At 42.4% G+C, this 18,970-nt stretch overlaps 1 protein-coding gene across 10 annotated transcripts in view; it reads left to right on the forward strand.

The window, feature by feature from the left end:
• Nucleotides 1–18,970, forward strand: part of kiaa1109 (KIAA1109 ortholog) — a 72,892-nt gene that overhangs the window by 42,150 nt on the left and 11,772 nt on the right. For 3 of the 10 annotated variants that reach the window (XM_025900930.1, XM_013271487.3, XM_025900931.1), the window contains 28 exons: nucleotides 559–794; nucleotides 930–1,180; nucleotides 1,312–1,417; nucleotides 1,971–2,068; nucleotides 2,200–2,388; nucleotides 2,534–2,702; nucleotides 3,762–3,973; nucleotides 4,963–5,046; nucleotides 6,304–6,502; nucleotides 6,687–6,746; nucleotides 6,912–7,138; nucleotides 8,092–8,259; nucleotides 8,725–8,855; nucleotides 8,941–9,064; nucleotides 9,210–9,322; nucleotides 9,785–9,878; nucleotides 10,169–10,222; nucleotides 12,266–12,522; nucleotides 12,672–12,887; nucleotides 13,094–13,274; nucleotides 13,369–13,558; nucleotides 13,923–14,084; nucleotides 14,177–14,316; nucleotides 14,526–14,721; nucleotides 15,150–15,350; nucleotides 15,501–15,677; nucleotides 17,985–18,122; nucleotides 18,597–18,842. In XM_025900930.1, the coding sequence (XP_025756715.1) occupies nucleotides 559–794; nucleotides 930–1,180; nucleotides 1,312–1,417; nucleotides 1,971–2,068; nucleotides 2,200–2,388; nucleotides 2,534–2,702; nucleotides 3,762–3,973; nucleotides 4,963–5,046; nucleotides 6,304–6,502; nucleotides 6,687–6,746; nucleotides 6,912–7,138; nucleotides 8,092–8,259; nucleotides 8,725–8,855; nucleotides 8,941–9,064; nucleotides 9,210–9,322; nucleotides 9,785–9,878; nucleotides 10,169–10,222; nucleotides 12,266–12,522; nucleotides 12,672–12,887; nucleotides 13,094–13,274; nucleotides 13,369–13,558; nucleotides 13,923–14,084; nucleotides 14,177–14,316; nucleotides 14,526–14,721; nucleotides 15,150–15,350; nucleotides 15,501–15,677; nucleotides 17,985–18,122; nucleotides 18,597–18,842 (4,619 nt within the window). The remainder of the gene's footprint in view (nucleotides 1–558; nucleotides 795–929; nucleotides 1,181–1,311; nucleotides 1,418–1,970; nucleotides 2,069–2,199; nucleotides 2,389–2,533; nucleotides 2,703–3,761; nucleotides 3,974–4,962; nucleotides 5,047–6,303; nucleotides 6,503–6,686; nucleotides 6,747–6,911; nucleotides 7,139–8,091; nucleotides 8,260–8,724; nucleotides 8,856–8,940; nucleotides 9,065–9,209; nucleotides 9,323–9,784; nucleotides 9,879–10,168; nucleotides 10,223–12,265; nucleotides 12,523–12,671; nucleotides 12,888–13,093; nucleotides 13,275–13,368; nucleotides 13,559–13,922; nucleotides 14,085–14,176; nucleotides 14,317–14,525; nucleotides 14,722–15,149; nucleotides 15,351–15,500; nucleotides 15,678–17,984; nucleotides 18,123–18,596; nucleotides 18,843–18,970) is intronic. The other 7 variants (XM_025900934.1, XM_025900932.1, XM_025900936.1 and 4 more) reach the window with 7 other exon arrangements.

An 18,970-nucleotide genomic window follows, 5' to 3' on the forward strand; every position in this document is an offset into this window, starting at 1 on the left:
ATCACTTGAACATGTAACTATGTAGCACTTTTCTACTCTCACTGACCAATCAGAGTGATTTCCACACACATTTATAAAACACTTTACTTTCTACTTAAGCACTTTATCTACCCACACACTGGCAGCCAATTTAGTATCATCAGTTTAAATTAACATGGACGTTTCTGACTGTGGGAGGAAACCCACGCAGCCAGCCACCCTCCTGACGATACAACACACATAGTAATAAACATAAACTTTATCAATATAGCACTTTAGAACAAAGTCTCATCCTATGGAAGTAATTAAATCATCTGAAAGAAACACAGAAATATTAACAAGAGGAGATTATAAAAAAGAATCAAACACGCCATTGGGGAACAAGGCGGCATTTATAAACACATATCAAACATTCATTAACGCCTCGGAGTAAAAGAATGGATTTAAAAGGCGGTAAAGAAGTTGATGGATTTAAGTGGGATTAAGGCTATGTAATACTTTAAAAGCCAAAGTTGTGGCTAAAGTAGAAAGTCATGCAATCCTGACCTCATGAGTAATTGTTTTTATGTTTTTTAACAGCCAACCTCCTAATAGGGAGGACACCCCCACCCCACAACCCTCTGACAAAGCATCCAGCATCAACCAGACCCCCGTCGAGGCCAACGAGTTCCCTCAGCTTCCCGAAGGCCTGGAGAAGAAGCCCATTGTCCTCAAGTTCAGCGCCATGATGGATGGCATCACCATTGGCGCAGCCCTGCTCCCATCACTGAAAGCAGAGTACAAGATGGGCCGCATGAAGAGCCACGGCATGACGGGTGTGTGAAAATATATCTGATACTACCTTCTGCAATGATATTTATTTAAAATAATTGTTTTCCTCCCAGCCTTTTGTACCAATTTGCTGAGGTTAATGAGTCATGATATTCCTTCTCTCACCATCTTGTCTTTAGGAGCACAAACCAGTTTCACGTTTGAGTTGCCGAACCACAAACTTTGCTTTCAGTCAAAAGTGTCCCCGGTGGACATGTCCCAGCACACTATGTCGCCATCAGCCAGCCTCACGCTGCCGCCGGTTACAATGTCGGGAGAGTACATCATGGAGGATCACGATAGTCACTCAGACCAGGGCTGGGTGCAAGACGACTTCCCAGCAAAACAAGGAAACTACCTGCAGGGCAACTACCTGCGATGTGTAGCTGAGGTAAAAAGCTATAGCAGCAGGTGCTTCACCTAAAGGCCTGTTGATTCACAATCTGCGTTTTAAATCTTTAAAGTTTTGTTATTTTTAATAACTAACTGATCTTTGTGTTCGCTGTCCTCTCTCATGCACAGATTGGCTCTTTTGAGCACAACCTGACCACAGACCTGCTCAACCACCTGGTCTTTCTGCAAAAGGTTTTCATGAAGGAAGTGAACGAGGTCATTCAGAAAGTGTCAGGTACTGTAACCTAAACCTTCTGTTTTTTAAAATTCTTATTCTAATTATTATTTTTTAACATTTTTACAGACTTAACAGAATCACGTTCCAGTACTGTATCCTTTATGTGCTGCTGCAGCAGCCGAGCTTTCCTCTTGGATCAATAAAGTTAATCTAATCTCAGACATCTGGCTTTTCCCCACAGCATTCTGTATCCTGCAGCTGCTGCTTCAGTTGCTAAAAAAATCGTTTTCCCTCAAATATCAATGCCCGATGCACTGCTACAAATCCACCCTTGTTTATTTCCACAACATTATTGATAGTAATTTGTTAAGCTCACCAGGCTTGATTGATATAATTGCCCAACAGAGAGAGTAGTGGTAGTTTTTTGCCATTTTAGAGAAAAGAATAACGATGGAGGCACATTAAGGAGGAAAAGCTGCAATTGAACACTACAGCAGATTAATACTTGGACATCTGCCCACCGTCCACATTGCCACACTGTAGCTATGTTTTATCCAGCTTGTGTGTGACCTGAAGTGACCTGTAAGGTGTGTTTGTTCTGTTCTGACAGGAGGAGAACAACCCATCCCACTCTGGAATGAGCATGACACCTCAACAGATGCAGACAAGCCCAAAATCCTGCTTTATTCTCTCAGCCTCAGGTTCAAGGTATGTGATGTTCGGTTGGTTTCAGAAATGCAAAATTATTCTCTTTGGGAGAAGCTTTGTGTTGTTTTGAAGGGATGAAACCAGTTAAAGGTTTCTCTGTGGAGATTTTATTGTTGTCTTCGTGTTCACAGGGAATCCAGATGACAGCAACCACTCCCTCCATGCGAGCCGTGCGCTTTGAGACGGGCCTGATTGAGCTCGAGCTGTCCAACAGAATCCAGTGCAAGGCTCACTCGGGAGGCAGCAGCAGTTACCTGAAACTCTTTGGAAAATGTCAAGTTGACCTCAACCTAGCCCTTGGACAGATTGTCAAGCACCAGGTATAAATGAAATCCTGCACTTTCTTGAGCAGTGTGTCTTACTCAACATACAGACAGAAACCTCACTTCTTAACAGGTCCCGTTCGTCCCGTGCTTTATCGTATCAGATGACTATTGGATTCCTTTTCTCACTTTCACTTTAAAGGTGTATGAAGAAGCTGGCTCAGATTTCCACCAGGTGGCATACTTCCAAACTCGGATTGGTCTGCGGAACGCTCTGCAGGAGGAAATCAGTGGATCCACTGACAAAGAGGCCGTTCTCATCACACTCAACAGGCCAGTTGTTTTCGCTCAGCCCGTGGCATTTGACAGAGGTTAGGTTTGCTTTTTTTCTGTCTTTGGTGTATAGGTCTTTTAAAACATGGGCTGCATGATATTTAATCTGTATTTTAAGGTGATGATTTTTCTGACGTTCAAAGTTTCTCACAGCTTTCTTGACTGAACCAGGATCAGAAGCCTCATTATGTATAATGCAGTACAGCAAACATACGTTATCCTTGAAGTCAGACTTTTCTTTACGTGGCAGCTTTATTGTTAAAGTTACTTTGGTAATTAGAGTGGGCATGTCCTTTATGAAATTATGGGGCGGTATATATACACGTGTAATAAAGTGTAGTAAATGGATGTGACAGCTTAAAAGCTGTGACTGTGTGAGGAAAGTACACAGTGTAATTTGTTGTTGGATCCTTATCAAACCTGTCTGGGATAATTTGTTCCAAGCGATTAAGTTTTTGCTTTTTTGCCATGTGTTTAAAAGTCGCTGCTACTAACTGATGTTGCAGTTAATGTAATAAACTGAAAACATCTACAGCTGGAAGCAACTGCCGAACTTCAGCTCCTGTTAACATTTTTTCAAACTCCCATTATACATTATTCATTGTTACTGTGTCTCAATAATCCGACCCATCAAACACTTTGTAGAAATTTTAGAAACATGTCTGTCTGTTAAGATGACTCCATCGGTCTTACTTAGTCTGGTTTAATAAGACTCAGATATGTAGCTGACATATTTAGGTGACATTACTGGAGAAAGACTTTCTGGTTTGCATAAATTAGGATGCTGTTCAAGTATTTTTGTTTGGAGAAAAGTCCTATTAATGTTGTTGGGTAACACTGAAGAATCAACAGTATAAAGTATAGGTTTCATATTTTGATACTGTGTAACATTATTTCACACTTTGATGCCAATTCCAACACTGGTGGATAAAGTGTGTGTGATTTATTCATGCTCTGGGAAAAACTGATTTTCCTTATTTAGATCCGTATTTGGAGTTTTTGGTTCCTTAATGTCTCAAAATTTGATATAAATTACTTAAATGACATTTGAGATCTTATTTAATGTTTATTCATCCCACCACTGTGCTCTCCTGCAGCTGTGCTCTTCTGGCTAAACTACAAAGCAGCATATGACAACTGGAATGAGCAGCGTATGGCCCTCAACAAGGACATCCACGTGGCCACAAAAGAAGTGGTGGATAAGCTGCCAGGCATTCAACAGACCTCTGCCCAGGCATTCAGCACCCTCTTTCTCCAACTGACTGTCAATGACCTGGGTATTTGCCTGCCAATTACCAACACATCTCAGGTAATATGCTATGACTGAGTCTGCCAAGTGTCATTGGTCAGTCCCTTTGAGTGTTAGAATGTTTTCTTATAAATAATCTTATATGTTTTTAAGCAGCAGTACAAAGTTTAAAGTCTGTTCTCTAAGTATCCTTTGAAAGCAGGTTTAGGATATAAAGTGCATCACTTATTTTGTTTTGTAAATAGTTTTAATATATGCTGACTTGAAATACACACTTTCAAAAGTTATAAAAAACAAAAATCACCAACAAGGTGTTCTGCTTGTGGCTCTATGGCTTGCTTCCATCACTGCTGCTTTTTTCAGATCAGCCAAATTTGAATGTGCTGATGAATCTACACTGATCACGAGTAGATGCCACAATCTGCAGTAGTTTTCATGGAAGACATTGATTTCCTATGTCTGCAAATGCTCACCTAGTGTAGCAGTAGGTAAACTGGAAATGCAGACTGCTTGCCTTCAAAGTAAAAGTAGTTTATGCTGAAACATGTTGGTTACAGTCATAAGACACTATCTTTACTTAGAAGGCAATTTCCAGTTTGTATCACAATTTACAATATTTAACTGCTGCTTGCCTAGTAGTTGGTCGCAGTCTGCTGTACTTGCAGCTCATTCCACCGAGCAGCAGCCAGCAACTTGCAGCAAAAAGTTGAGAAGTTAGAGAATCCACATTTTTCCCTGGCTTCTGGAAATTTCCAGCTCATCACCAACCAGTCTGCAGACATGTTAGACTGATACCAAGAACCATTCAGTAATGTTGAGCTACTCCTATCATATCTGATGTCAGTGCTTCCTCAATAATCGCTGTAAATCTGTATACAGTCCCAACAGACAGGCTTCCTCACAGTTATTTTAAGTCAGCATGTGCATATTGGGTGTCCTATATTTTACTGTACTCATTCATTATAGTTTGAATTATGCTTATTCTACTTTGCATGCTAGGATTGGAAAGATTTGAGACACAGACAGTTATGTTACACTTATTTCCATAGAGAGGACAAGAACCAGTTACGGAGGGCACAAACTCTGAAGCTGGGGCCAGCTCATCAGCAGGCCAGCAAAGAAATGCACGAAAAGTAACCAAAAGTTTATTACATCTCTTGGGATGGCTTGGTGTGAGGTGTTGACTGATACTGAGTGACGCTCTTCTATAAAACCTGTCACACTGCAGTATACTGCATCATAGGTGCTTTGTGGTTTAAAAAAAATGCTTCTCTAACGGCGGCATAACAAGTAGTGAAGCTCGGGCTGGTGTTTGAGGTGTGTTTTCATCATAAAAGTTATGCCTGTTGGTATTGAGTATTGATTATGTGAGTGCCTTTAAGTTACGTACATTTCTATATACGAGACTAATCAAGAATATAGTTAGGTGCAGTGTTGCACATGGTGGGCTCTCTCTACGCTTGTATGCATGTGGTATTTTGCATTGGTTTATATCTGGGATCTTGTAATAGCTGCCCCAAAATTGTGGTCTGATTATTTTCATCCAGCTGATTAAAAATGGGTTAGTAAATAGTTCAGATACAGATATATGTATTTTCCTAATGATGATGATCAGACTGCTATTCTGGGACTAATGTCAGGTTAATCAAATTCATGTAATTTGGATGTGTGGGTTTTTGTTTGTTTGTTTTTTCTTCTTTAATCACTGATTTTCTGTGTTTGAACTTGAAATGTACTGAAGAGCTTGGTAACACTTCACTCAGAGATATATTTATGTCAGTAGCACTTAAACTTGTTCCCTTGAAGGTTTTAAAGTGGACCTCTCTTGTTAAGCTTTTGACTTATTTTCAGGTGGACTTTAATATTAAACATGCTAAAATAACAAACAAAAAAGTTTCAGACTTTTTGGATCTTTATGATGCTAATGAGAACTGATATGCTGACCTGGTAAGGTACACAGTTCTGGCTCCACTCTTTCACCTGCCATTCAAAGCTTCTGTTGGTGATTTTTCGGCCATAAGAGTAAAGATGCGTTAAAGAGAGGGTGCAAAGGGTGTTAAACCACCTTGTGTGGAGACAGACTATACAGAGGCCCGAAAGATGTAAAAAGGATTATTTGTTTTGTACTGTGAATCATGTATAATCTAGAGTCCAAGCTAAAATGTATAAAGCTGGAAATAAGCATAGCAAATCCCCTTTAATGTGCAATAATTTGCCATTGTGCTATTGTTCTTAATATTTAGTTAAGTTGATGACGGCTGTACAGAATGAAGTGTTGCCAGCGCTTCCTTTTCCAAACAAATGGAGGTGGTTTGTTTTTCCTTGTACTCTCCCACCTTCTCCTCTCTCCCTTGAGGCCAGAGTAACCTTTCTCCCTGCCATTCCACCAGGCCAATCACAGCATAGATTTTGACACGGGCTCTGCACTGGTCCTGACCATCGAGAGCACACTGATCACCGCCTGCTCCTCCGAGTCCCTGGTGAGTAAAGGACACTTCAAAAATTTCTGCATCCGCTTCGCCGAGGGCTTCGAGACCTCCTGGGACGACTGGAAGCCTGAAGTCCGGGGAGACCTCGTCATGAATGCCTGTGAGTGACACAGTTTATGCAAATGTTTTTATCTAAGTGTTGCAGAAAGCCATTTCAAGTACAAATTGTGTACTGTGTGAGCCCGTTCACATTTGATTTGTGAGCTAGTGGGCAGGAGAAGACTATGTCAGTGTGTCTCTATAGAGATCATAAAAGATATTTGTTTGTATGTACCTGTGTGCAGGTGTAGTCCCTGACGGTACATATGAAGTGTGTTCCAGGACTACAGGGCAGCCCTCTGCAGGCAAGTTCTTTTAACTGTGCTCTGGTCTATTAAATATAGATCACACCCTAGAGCTGCACAATGATATTGAGGCTGTGTGGAAAATTTTATTATTTATTGCATTAATTTTGCCCACATCATCCACTGTTTTCCCTCTCAATCCTGGCTTCCTTTTCACCAAAACAGAAAGCAGCAGCGCTGGTACCTGGACTCTCAATGTGCTTTGGAAGATGTGTGGAATCGACGTTCACATGGACCCCAATATCGGCAAGCGCCTCAACGCTCTGGGTAACACCCTGACGTCCCTGACGGGCGAGGAGGACATAGACGACATCGCTGATCTGAACTCTGTGAACATGGCAGACCTTTCAGATGAGGACGAAACCGACTCCATGTCACCCACCACGCACATGGTCAGATACCCCTCAGTTCGTTTTTATTACAGTTTAGTTTGAATTCGGAAGATTGCTAAAGAGTAATTGTGTATTTCCGCCACAGCTGGATTCAGTCGTTCTTTCACAGCTTGACTTTAACGAGACACAAGCAGCTGTTACATCAGTCAGATCAGATGGTCTCCTTTAAGTTAGAAAGTTCTCAGGAAATAGCTAAAAAAATATATATTTCCAGTGTTGAAAGTTGTGAAAAGAAAAACTCTAAACTGAAGTGGGGATATTCAGCTGTCGAGCTTACTACTAGTCAGTATCACAGGTTGAAGAAGAAGTTCAACATTCAGGGAAATGCATCTATTCTCTTATTTTGCAGCTGGTAATATGAGAAGATAAGTACCACTGTGGTGTATGTAAATGAGATAACAGACTGCAGCAGCAGCTGTTACCTTAGTTTGATGCAAAGACTGGAAACAGGGAATGTGTTGATAACTAAAGCTGCCTCTAAAACAAATTGGTTTGGGTTGTCTGGGGGGCTGTTATGATTTTCTGCTGGTTTCCAGCAGCCTCACAAGATTGAGGCCACAGCTCCCAGCTAGGAAACACTCAGGCACGTAACCCTTCAGTAAAACAGCAAATTGTTGTTTTTTTTCTCTTTGGTTTTTGCACAGATTAAACAAACTGATAAAATGTGTTAGTTTGGGTTCTTTAGGACTGCCTATATTCTCTTTTCACAAAGCTAACCAGCTGCTGTTCATTGTGGTGTCGCAGGTAAGATCTACGATATCTTCTCATCGTGCTGTCGACAGGATAGTGTTTGTGGATTTCTAAAATGTTGAACTATTCCTTTAATAATGCATCAGTCCGTTTGAACAAATCCTACCTGGCTTGCATTTAAAAAAAGCTTCAGAAGGCGAAGTCTGACCCAGGCTGTCCGTTGTTCCACCTTTCCATTCACCTGTCCCTGCTGTTATTTACAGACTCCAGAGTTCAGCCCTCGGCTGACCTTAAGGAAGCGTCTGGTAAACCACATCCTGGGTCTCAGCCCCAGGCCTCAGAGTGTATCTGTCCCCGCCGACTACTTAAACTGCGCATCTCCTTGCCTACCAGGCAGTGGCAGAACCCAAAGACCCCTCTCCTGGGCTTGTGTATGTAGCCGCCCGCAGTGTTAAACTTTTCTCCAGGCTGGTTGAATCACTTACAAGGTCACATTTCAGGCACCTGCACTTAAGAGATGAAGGCTGTGGATTCCAAAATTCTGAGCGGTGTTATTTGCTTCCACTGCCCTCCTCATTAAGCTTCAACGATGGGTGAAAAGAAGTAGATTAGTGGCCCATAATTCCCTTTGGCAATAAAGCTTTGTTTCCTTCTTTCACTAGGAGTTGTGGTGGTGGTGGTGGTGTCTCTTGTTTTGTGACATGGCTCCTGGTGTGTGGATAATTCTACAGATAAACTTCTAATGATTGAATCACAAAAATGCACCTTTTAATCAGACACGGGGACATCGGGACGATGGATTCTTAATTGCACCATCAGTTGATCAGAAAGTTTGTCACAGTTGTCAGTCAGTTTTACCACATCTGTGTGTTTGGTTTCCTGCTTTGGTGCAACAGGAGACGGTTGACCCCAGAAGGCCGATGGTGACGGGAAACCAGATAATTGATGCTCGTGGGAGGAAGTTCACAAAAAGGGTTGTTGACATCCGAGAACTGAATGAGCAAGCCAAAGTCATCGATGACCTCAAGTAAGACTCCAGCTTTTTGTAACTGTTCTGTTTAAAGAGTTGCAACAACTAAGTGACTAGCCACGTCCTCTTCTTACGAACGCAGGAAACTGGGGGCCAGCGAAGGGACTATCAACCAAGAGATCCAGCGCTATCAACAGCTGGAGTCTGTGGCCGTCAAAGACATCAGGAGAGATGTCAGAAAGAAGCTGCGTCGCTCCAGCATGAGGGTGAATCCCCCGTCTCTCTACCTTCCCCGAGTAGAAGTGCATTCGCCACAGCACCTTAACTTAAAATAGCATGAAATAATGCTAGAGTGTTGGTCATATTTATCCTTTTATGGACCCGTTTCTAGCTGTGTTTGTTCTTTCCCAGGCGGCCTCTCTAAAGGATAAGTGGGGTCTTGGCTACAAACCAAGCTACAACCGCTCCAAAAGCATCTCGGCGGCAGCGGGCCGGCCACCTCTAAAAAGGATGGACAGACAAAGGTAACAAAGGAGGGCAGCAGGAGGCACCTTCCCTGGTATCAGATTATCATAGAAATGACACCATTAAGGGAGCTTCACTGTAAACAAACAGGACCGTGTGACCTCTGTCTCACATCGCTGCTGCCGCCGCCGCCATTATGTTTTTCAAACATTTTCCCATTATCTTGCTGACAAAGAGGGACGGAGTGACTCACAAATTAGAATGTAGTGAAGAGGAAGTGCTCATTGCATTTGTTTATAGTAATTATGCAGATTATCTCAGGATTAATGTAGTATTGATATTCAGGCAGTTCACAGACCTTTCACAGGAGAAAAATATTTACTCTGGAGGGGTCAACAAATGCTCAACAATGACTTGAAATGAATCGTACTAATCACAGGCCGGGCTTTGAGAAGTGTTGGCTGCCATATGTTCTGAAACAAAATCAAATAAGAATGAGATTCTCACAATGTTGGCTTCAGTTCCAGAATCGGAGATGTGGATGCAGATTTCCCTGATATCCGTGTGGACGTGTCCTCTCCGGCACCACGGGTCACCTTCAACATCCAGGACACGGTAAGCCTGCCTTCTTCATGTGTCAGATATGCTGTAGCACATTGATAGATTGCATTGTACCTCTTAATTGATTTATTTATTAATTAAAGCAGTTCCAAACAAATCAATATTTTATATAATGTTTTTTTAGTTTTGTGCAATTTTATATGCGATCATCTGCATCTCATCCACCATTTACATGTTTGTTTGTTACCATAACTGATCTCTGTAAAAGCTGATTTGTACAGTATGTTGCAGTAGAAACAGAGCGATGAACTCGTTTTAAAAATAACTCTTCTGTCCAATTAAAGATTAATAATCAGGGTTTGGAGTCTGCACCTGTCAGTCCAGGAGATATATTCAAGGTATATGGTCCAAGAATAAAATTTAAAAAATGAAAATACATAACCAACGCTGATCAAAAACTTCTGTTTCCTCTTCTCCTCTGTGATTACCTTGACAGTGCTGACAGGATTTTGAATATGCAAAATCAAAACAGGATGATAAGATGGGAACTTTCGGCTATATGCAGTAGACCTGCAGCAGCGCGTTCATTTGCATAATAACTTACACTTTTGTGTCCACAGTTAGATTTTGATTTATTACTGGTGCATAAGGATCATCTGGATTTATAATAAAATCTACTATTCCCTTAGCTGCTGAGTGTGAGAGTCAGCAATTTATCCCTGCTTTTATTTAGATGACCTCAACCCAAGAAAGTTCTCAGAAAATCAATTGTTTGCAGAATAAAAACACTTTACAGTTGAATTGCTGCTTAATGAATTATAGTTTCACACCCCACACACACTCATCCTGTCTTGAAGCCGCATAAAATAATCCATCAGCTTTTTTTTTTTAACCTTAGTATATTGAGTGATTTCTAACAACTATGCATGGGTGGCCACTGAGTCACAGTCTGTCGGCTTTTGTTTGTCACTACAGCAGGTCCTTAATCGCCCCCGACAATACCAAAAACTTCACAAGGATAAAATAAATAATACGTTTAATGTAAAGTCACCAGTTTACCTTTTAAAATGCCACAATCACAAATAATAACTCAGCCAATACCCGGGGAAAAGAATCAATTCTCTTTAACCCCACATCCCTGAAGCAGCATTAACTTTGTGGCTCATACTGTGAAGACTGCAGTCATGTGTGTTGAGCAGAATTATAACTATATAAGAAAACTTTCTTATTATTTGCAGTCGTGAAGGCATGACTGCAAACATAAACTGCAAACAACTTTCATAACTGTGGTTCCCAAACCTTTTTCAGACAATCCTCTCTCTTCAGAAGCCACAAGAAGGTTCCCTCCCCCTACCCCACAGTTTTAGTTACTTTAGTGAAATTTTAGAAAAAGGCTGGAATCCGGGTTAAACAGGTGGTCACAGGCATGTGTGAACGTAACATAATCCATCATGAAAGATGATTTTTTTAAAAATCATTTATTTTTGCTTAATTTTAACCAAAGCAAGAGATGGAAGTCTTAAAATGAAGTGGTGACCTTATTATGTAGTTGCCAAGCAACCTGTAGCCACTTAAAATATACGTCAATAGCATAATCAAAATTCCTTTGATGACATGAGTTATTTAATCTCTCAGTTAGTTATTTAAGCTTTTGTTGGGTTTATTTGCTCAGCGCTGTAACTGAATGGTGATGAATCTGTTGTGCAGTTGTTATTTTCTTGGTGAGTGTACATTAAATCTTTTTTTTTTTCAATAAAATAATTAACGATGAAATTGATAACAATAATCCTAATATTAATTTAAAAAAAAAAATCTCTTACTCTTTGATCAAAGAACAAGATTTGCTCAATAAATCAATACCACATTTATATAAAACTCTATATTGTAAATATGTCCTATAAGGAGTATTTGTGTCGCAGACGGATTATTTCTAATTTAACTGATGCTCAGCCTCTGTCACTGTTTGGGTTCTGTCACTATGTTTGTTCCTACACAAATGGGCTTTTTCCCTGGCTGTCATAAGGATACTTCTACACTTTCTTGGGCATTTTTCTGTTGTCACCATCTTGAGACGGGGTGTGTCATCTTCTCATCCTCATCTTCTTCCTTTGTTTCAAGCTGTCATCCCTCCTCACAGAAAGTGCATGACCTCTGAGCTCCTCGGGTGAACAGTTGCAGGTAGTAGTGTTCTGCCTCTGGGCGTGTAGCCATAAAAGATTAAATTTGATTTGAGCAGTAAAGACAAATTTCAGAACTGATCAGTTAAACTAATTAATAAGGTCCAGTCTACAGAACACTGCTTCCTTTTTTGGACGAATTTCTGCTGAAGACGTCAGCTCCAGCTCTCAGATTCCCTGGATCGATGTCTCCACGTAGGAACAAATTTAGACAGACATTAAACCATTTCCTGTGTGAGTCTGACCTTTTGTCCTTTTCTAAAGTTCCCTGAGGAGTCAGAGGGGGACCTGTCGACAATCTCCATTGACGATTCATCCCATCCTCATCACCTCCATCCCCTATCTGTTGTCGACGGTCATCACTCAGTTTTCAGTGCCCCCGCCACCCCTGCTGTCTTCTCACCCACACTTCCCTTCCAGCATGACGACATAAGGCGCGATGACCTGTCCTCTTCCTCCTCGGAAGACTCGGACAAGGAAGACTTCGAGCATGACAGACAGCAGAGCTATCGAAGGCCTGTGTGAGTTGTCTTATTGCGTTTGTCAGTGCAGGCGTACTTGTTATGACAGTTCGGAAAAGAAAGCGCCATTAATTTATTTTTTGTCTAAAAAAGAAAAGCTTTTCAATTTTCAGCATTCACTAAACGGTGCTGTCCTCCTTGATTCTCAGCCAAACGTCTCAGAGAAAGTCCTCGGGCTTTTCTGCTGTGAGTCAGTTGTTCAGTGAGCGCTGGCCAAGCACTCCTGCCAACCGCAGCTTCAGTGGCCCAACGACGGAAAGAAACATCGACTTTGAGCTGGATGTCCGTGTGGAAATCGACAGCGGGAAGTGCGTCCTTCACCCTACTACTCAACAGCCCGAGCACGAGGATGTTTCTTTGAGGAGGTGCAGTAAAAAGTTCATTTTTCAATCTGGGAACTACAAACTCATATTAAAAGTTGGTCTCACATTTCCTCCTAAATGTAGTATTAAGCGTAGATTAAATCAGACTCTATATTAGCAGAAGTACCTGAACAGCTGTGATGGTTTATCCTCACTGGACAGAAGAAATGAGACGTTCTATATTCAGTAAAGTAATTTGGGTTTTATAGGAGTTGTGAGCGCAGCCTCCGAAACCTGGACCAAGAATCTCCTCCCAAGAAGAAGAAGCTCCAGCCCAACTACCCCTCATCCAGCCATCTCCTAGCTGGAAAGAAATGTCCCTCCACTCTGCCGACCAAATCCAATGACATGGAGACTACAGTTTTCTACATTCCAGGAGTGGACGTTAAGGTCAGCTTCTTCTACATCATCCAAACTGCCAAGTTTTTTTTTTTTTTTTTTTTGTGCTTTAAATAATTATTTTTTCCTTTATTTTTCCCTGCAGTTGCACTACAACTCCAAGACCCTGAAGACGGAGTCACCCAACGCCTCGCGTGGATCCTCTCTGCCCCGCACTCTCTCCAAAGAGTCGAAGCTGTATGGTATGAAAGATAGCGGCCCTCCAAATCCTCCCAATGCTGTCCAAAGCAAGACTAACTCGCTCCTACCTCCCCCGCCCCCACCTATTCCATCAGGTACTGAGCATTCCCTCATTTAATTGCATGCCCTTGTACCATCCATAATCACCGACACTAGAGTGCCACGCCTCTTCGATCTGATGATTTAAGTCTACACATGGACCGACCAAATCAAATGCATGCGATTCCATCCCTTTTTTTTTTTTTTTTTTACGGCATGGATCTAGAGGGCACCCTTTGATCAAACGGGTTCATGCATATTGATGCGCCCCACAGAGGGAGAGACTCAAAAAGACAGTTTAAAAGAACCTCTGTTAATATGATTCCAGTTTATTTAAAGTTCAAGAAACAAACTTCTGAAAGTGCTGTCAGTGTATAGTTAGAGTGTGGAGATGACTTTAACTTTCATGTGTTTTTGCAGCTAAAGGTAAGAGCAGTGGAGGGGTAAAGACGGCCAAGCTGTATGCCTGGGTGGCCCTCCAGACCCTGCCAGAGGAGATGGTGATCAGCCCCTGCCTGCTGGACTTTCTGGAAAAAGCACTTGAGACAATTCCTATCACTCCAGTGGACAGGAACTACACAGGTGTGTTTTTAAATCCAGTCCTTTGGGACCGTGTTCTTGGAGGACTCCTTGATATTCATAGTAAACTTCTTCTTCTGATGTCTTTCCATCAGCTGTGGCCTCCCAGGAGGAAGACATGGGTCAGTTTGATACAGTGGAACAGCTCGAGGAATCGACCACCTCCCTGGTTTCCTCTTCAACGTCAGCATACTCCTCCTTCCCCGTGGATGTGGTTGTCTACGTCAGAGTCCAGGTACTGATGAGCTGTAATTCGTGCAATTTCTTCAGAGCTGCTTTGGAATTTAAGTCGACTGTTTACATAAATAATAATTAATGTGTCATATGTAAGAAAAAACTAAAAGCACAAGGAAAGTATTATGACAAATAACAATTACAAGTCATACATTTACACTAAAATAAGAATTTTAGTGTATAAAAACATCTGCTGTCTTCTGTTTCCAGCCCTCTCAGATCCGCTTCAGCTGCCTGCCAATGTCCAGGGTGGAGTGTATGCTCAAACTGCCCTCGTTAGACTTGGTCTTCTCCTCTAACCGTGGAGAACTGGAGACCCCGACAGGAGCCCATGTGACAGACGGGTCACACCAGCCGTCCTCAACTCCACCCGGGCAGCATATCCCCAAACCACCTCCCAGCAAAGGTATCTAGAGCATGACTTCAGTTTATTTTGGCAGAATAATGGCGCTCTAATGTGTGCAGAGATACGTGAACGAAACATTCTTTTAAAGTCTTTCGCACACCGTGAGAATATCTATTAGCTGCCACTCCATGGCATGTCTGGGCCCTGTGTGAGTTAATGTTGCTCGCAGCATGTTCTCCTGCATTCATTACTCTTCTCTCCAGTCTGTCTTTATGCCAGATGATGCATGTTAAGATGCATCTCAGGTCTTGGAAATCCGCGAGTCACTAAATGCACAGTTTGGATATCTGGTAGCTCACTCCTTTCCATCCAGAAATTGTGTTATTGCTAATGCATTCTAAGAATTAGACTTAAATATATCACAAGTGTTTAGTGCTGTTAATGAGTGTGTGACTGGATGTTTTTCTGTCTCTCCTGCCCCCTTCCAGCATCTCCGTTGCTGGGGAGCCCTCTGGGCAGAAGCCGTCACAGCAGCAGCCAGTCCGACCTCACCGGGCCCCCGAGTAACTCCTCGGGCCTCAGCTTTACAGCCTGCATGTCTGACTTCTCCCTCTACGTCTTCCACCCCTATGGCGCCGGAAAGCAGAAATCTGCAGTCACGGGGTTGCCTCCGGGGCCAGGGCCGTTAGGTATGCTAAACTTTTGTGTTATTCTTATCTGTTAAAGATACAGGACTGCATTTTATCCACTAATAAATGCACCTCGTGTAGATAGGATTCATGTAAAATAATTACATGCCAGCTGATCCCATCACCCATAATTTTTTCCCCCTCCTGAAGGTACCGTGGATGAGGAGTCGACTTCAGTGACAGGAAGGAAAGACTCTCTGAGCATCAACCTGGAGTTTGTGAAGGTCAGCTTATCGAGGATGAGGCGAACAGGAGGCCCCACTTTCATTGAGAGCTTTATTCCTCCTAAAGGGGGTAAAATGGACACCACCCTCATCAACATCTCAGGTACACAGTCGTCTCCAGAGAAAAACACCTATCCATTAGACAGATAATAACAATATTGGGAATTTGACACAATTCCTGCAAAAGTTAAGGTATATTTATCAAATATATGCTTTCTGTTATGCAGCACAAAGTTATACAAAGTAGGAAGTTGTCAGTTTATTCTTGGGTTTATAGAAGAGTTTGCAACAGCAAAGGAAGGTGTTTGTCAAAGTGCAATGTTCAGGGGGGAAAAACGTCTTAAAAATGGATTTTAGGGCAGAATTATCAAAAGCTGATTTGACTGGTGATTATTTTCAGCATTTCTATGTTCTCGTGACTGCCCACATAAATACACTGAGCCATTTTAAGATGGCTCCTGAGTCGTGAGGCTTGCTTCTGGAAGGACTTTGCTCCAGCATGGTGCTGTGTTGATTCTGCTTTGATACTGAACCACGCAGAGCTTTGAAGATCCATATCTTCATGTTGTATCTGTCGTCCGCTAACGTGGGGGGACTGTCAAACATACTGTATGTTGAACTACTGGAACTGAACAGTGCTGAAGCTGAGGTTTTGCTGTGTGTTTAAAAATGATTCACTCTTTGCATTCTGCTTTTCATCAGTGCTTCTTCTTTGTTGTTGTGAACTCTGCTTTTTATCATTTTTTTTGTTACTTTTTAAGCCCCGATTTTCAGCCAGTCACCTTTTCTTCTACGTCACACTGTTGGTTTGGACTGGACGAGGCACAAGCGCGTCAGTGTTGCTAATTAGCTGGTTAAAATTCCCACAATCCTTCTCTGTGCGACCATAAATCACCTTTTAATCGCTTCACTTAAATTGCTTTTAAGGTAAAACATCAATCATGCAGTTGGGGCTGACATTTGGTAGCAGCTTCAGTTTTGAAAAGGGTTAACTAAACCTAAATTAAATTCTGAACATAGGCGTAAGGCAAAGAATTTTAGTTAACTGGAGTAAATTCGGTCGCATGTGTCAGCACGCACAGCCTGAGGAGTCCTGGGCAGATGTGCTTAACAAGACTGGGACTGAGTGTTTTTGTTGGCCATCCTTTTTGTGAACTGTCTCAAAGTTTGTCCCAGCTCAGCAGGAACTTTCACAACGTTGTGTTTTTTTGGAACTCCTGCATAGTGCTAAATATTTCATGTTCACTAAAAGTGGGAATCAAGAAGCGTGCCCCTTTCTTTCTCTCTGTAAAGCAGTCAGAAATACAGCCAGAATATATGAAGTGGAAGTGATGTACAACAGATGTGAACCCTTTCAGAGAAGCATCTTTAAGGGATATGAAACTCTGTGTTGAGTACTCAATCATATCAGCAGCACCGTGGGAATGTACTCCAGCACAGAAGCAGGCTGTTGCGACCCCAGCTCATCGGGGGGTAACGGCAGTAACACAAACAACCAGATGGAAACGGCTGAAGGCAAAAATGTTATCTTTTTATGAAAGTGTTGAATACAAACAGTGAAGCCAAGCAAAGCACAAAGTAACAAAAGAAGTAGTGAAAGAGCCATGGGCATATGGATGCTCCTCAGAACAAAGAAATAAAGGGCTCCGAACTTGCATTCGAATTAAAATTTACTGATTAAAAAGAAAATTGGAAAAATAGCAAAAGAGCTTTACTCCATTAACCAGCCAGATTAAACCCAAACAGTTAGGACAAGCAACCTTAAAATCTGAGTGTCACTTTACAATAAAGTTATTCAACAAACCCTCTCCAGTCTCCAGTGCACAACCTCTGCAACACGCAGCTGCAGGTATGCATGATAAGGTGTCTGCAAACTAGCACAGAGAAAATGAGTGTCTGGAAGCACAAACCGCTAACAAGCAAGTTAATAAAAAGAGAGACAATGACGATCTGCTCATACCAAATCAGCCTCCCTGACTGACAGATCACAGCCACTTTTCAGAGCAGGTGTTGGAAGGGTTGGTGCACAGGCCTGGGCACCAGTCCAGTCATTCAGAGGCGGGCCAGAAGCAGCAGAAAGGCAGGATGTATGGTGAGTGTAGGCACCGATCCTGGAGAGCCTGCATGTTCAAAAAGAAACACTCCAAAATGGTTAGCCACACTGTAAAAAGAGAGTGGGAACATCAAGAGCTCTAACGCAGGGTTTGAAATAGGCATCTCACAGTGAGTGCTTGAGCTGCTGAATGGGACATTTTACAAGCACATAAATGAGACTGAAGAATACGTCTTTCCAATCTGTGAGAGTAAGTGCATACTTTTCCCCCTGTAGCTTTTAGAACTGTGGCCTTATCCTGTGCAATCTTATAAAGAAGTCTTTCACATGCTCACTAATGTGATATTCTTCCGTCAGCTGTGTGTGACATCGGCTCGGCTTCCTTCAAGTACGACATGAGAAGACTGAGCGAGATCCTGGCCTTCCCGAGAGCCTGGTATCGTCGAAGTATCGCCAGACGCCTCTTCCTGGGGGACCAAACCATCAACCTCCCACGTGAGTGCTCAGCGGCTGCACTCGGGTGTTGTGATGGCCGTGTGTTGTTTACGTTGTTGGCTTTCAAGTTGTTGTAGAATTTCAGCTTTTATGTGGCATCTGACACAGGGAACAGTGAGCTTTTCCAGGCTTCTGGCAGTGCTGATCTTTATTTGAAATGATCATAGTGTAACTGATGTGCTTTTACTAAAGCGAGATATTGTTGGCTTCTATATAAATCTCTGCACTGCCTTTCATATGGGTTTCTAAAAACAAAATCTTTAACTCGGTGCAGAAATGAGTGAACATTTCTCCCCCAAAATTCTAATATGAGCACCAATATCCACCTTCTAACCTCTGTGCATTTAGCCTTTTTTCATTTTTAATATCCTGTCTCACTGGCAGTCCTTTAGCAAACATTTCCTGCAGTCACTTTACGTTGACATTTACAAGGGTGTCCTTTACTTACCTCTTCGAACCTTTACTTCGCTTCAGCTTCCGGCCCCGCCACTCCCGACTCAGCTGAAAACGTCACCCATCACCTGTCCCCCGAGTCCAGCCGGAAAGCTTACTGGAGGACGTGGGACGGCAGCACCGGGACGCAGCATGTGCCCCAGTCCCCCAACGTCTTTTCGGAGCACTCCACCGGAAGCAACATGTCCCCAGGCAGCCTGGGCCACCTCAAGTCCCCTGCACCTGGTCGCACCAGGAGCGTCTCTGACTCCTCCGCTCCAAGGAGAGGTAACGGGGAACATTAAATGCCTTTTGTTACCTGAGCATGAATCTTCACATACACCCCAAAATCCAGATAAAGAAGAAAGAATAACTGCAATTGCTTTTTTCCTATTTTTTCCTTGTTTTTTTTTTTT

This window comes from Oreochromis niloticus, linkage group LG19 (assembly GCF_001858045.2).
Source record: "Oreochromis niloticus isolate F11D_XX linkage group LG19, O_niloticus_UMD_NMBU, whole genome shotgun sequence".
NCBI lineage: Eukaryota > Metazoa > Chordata > Actinopteri > Cichliformes > Cichlidae > Oreochromis > Oreochromis niloticus.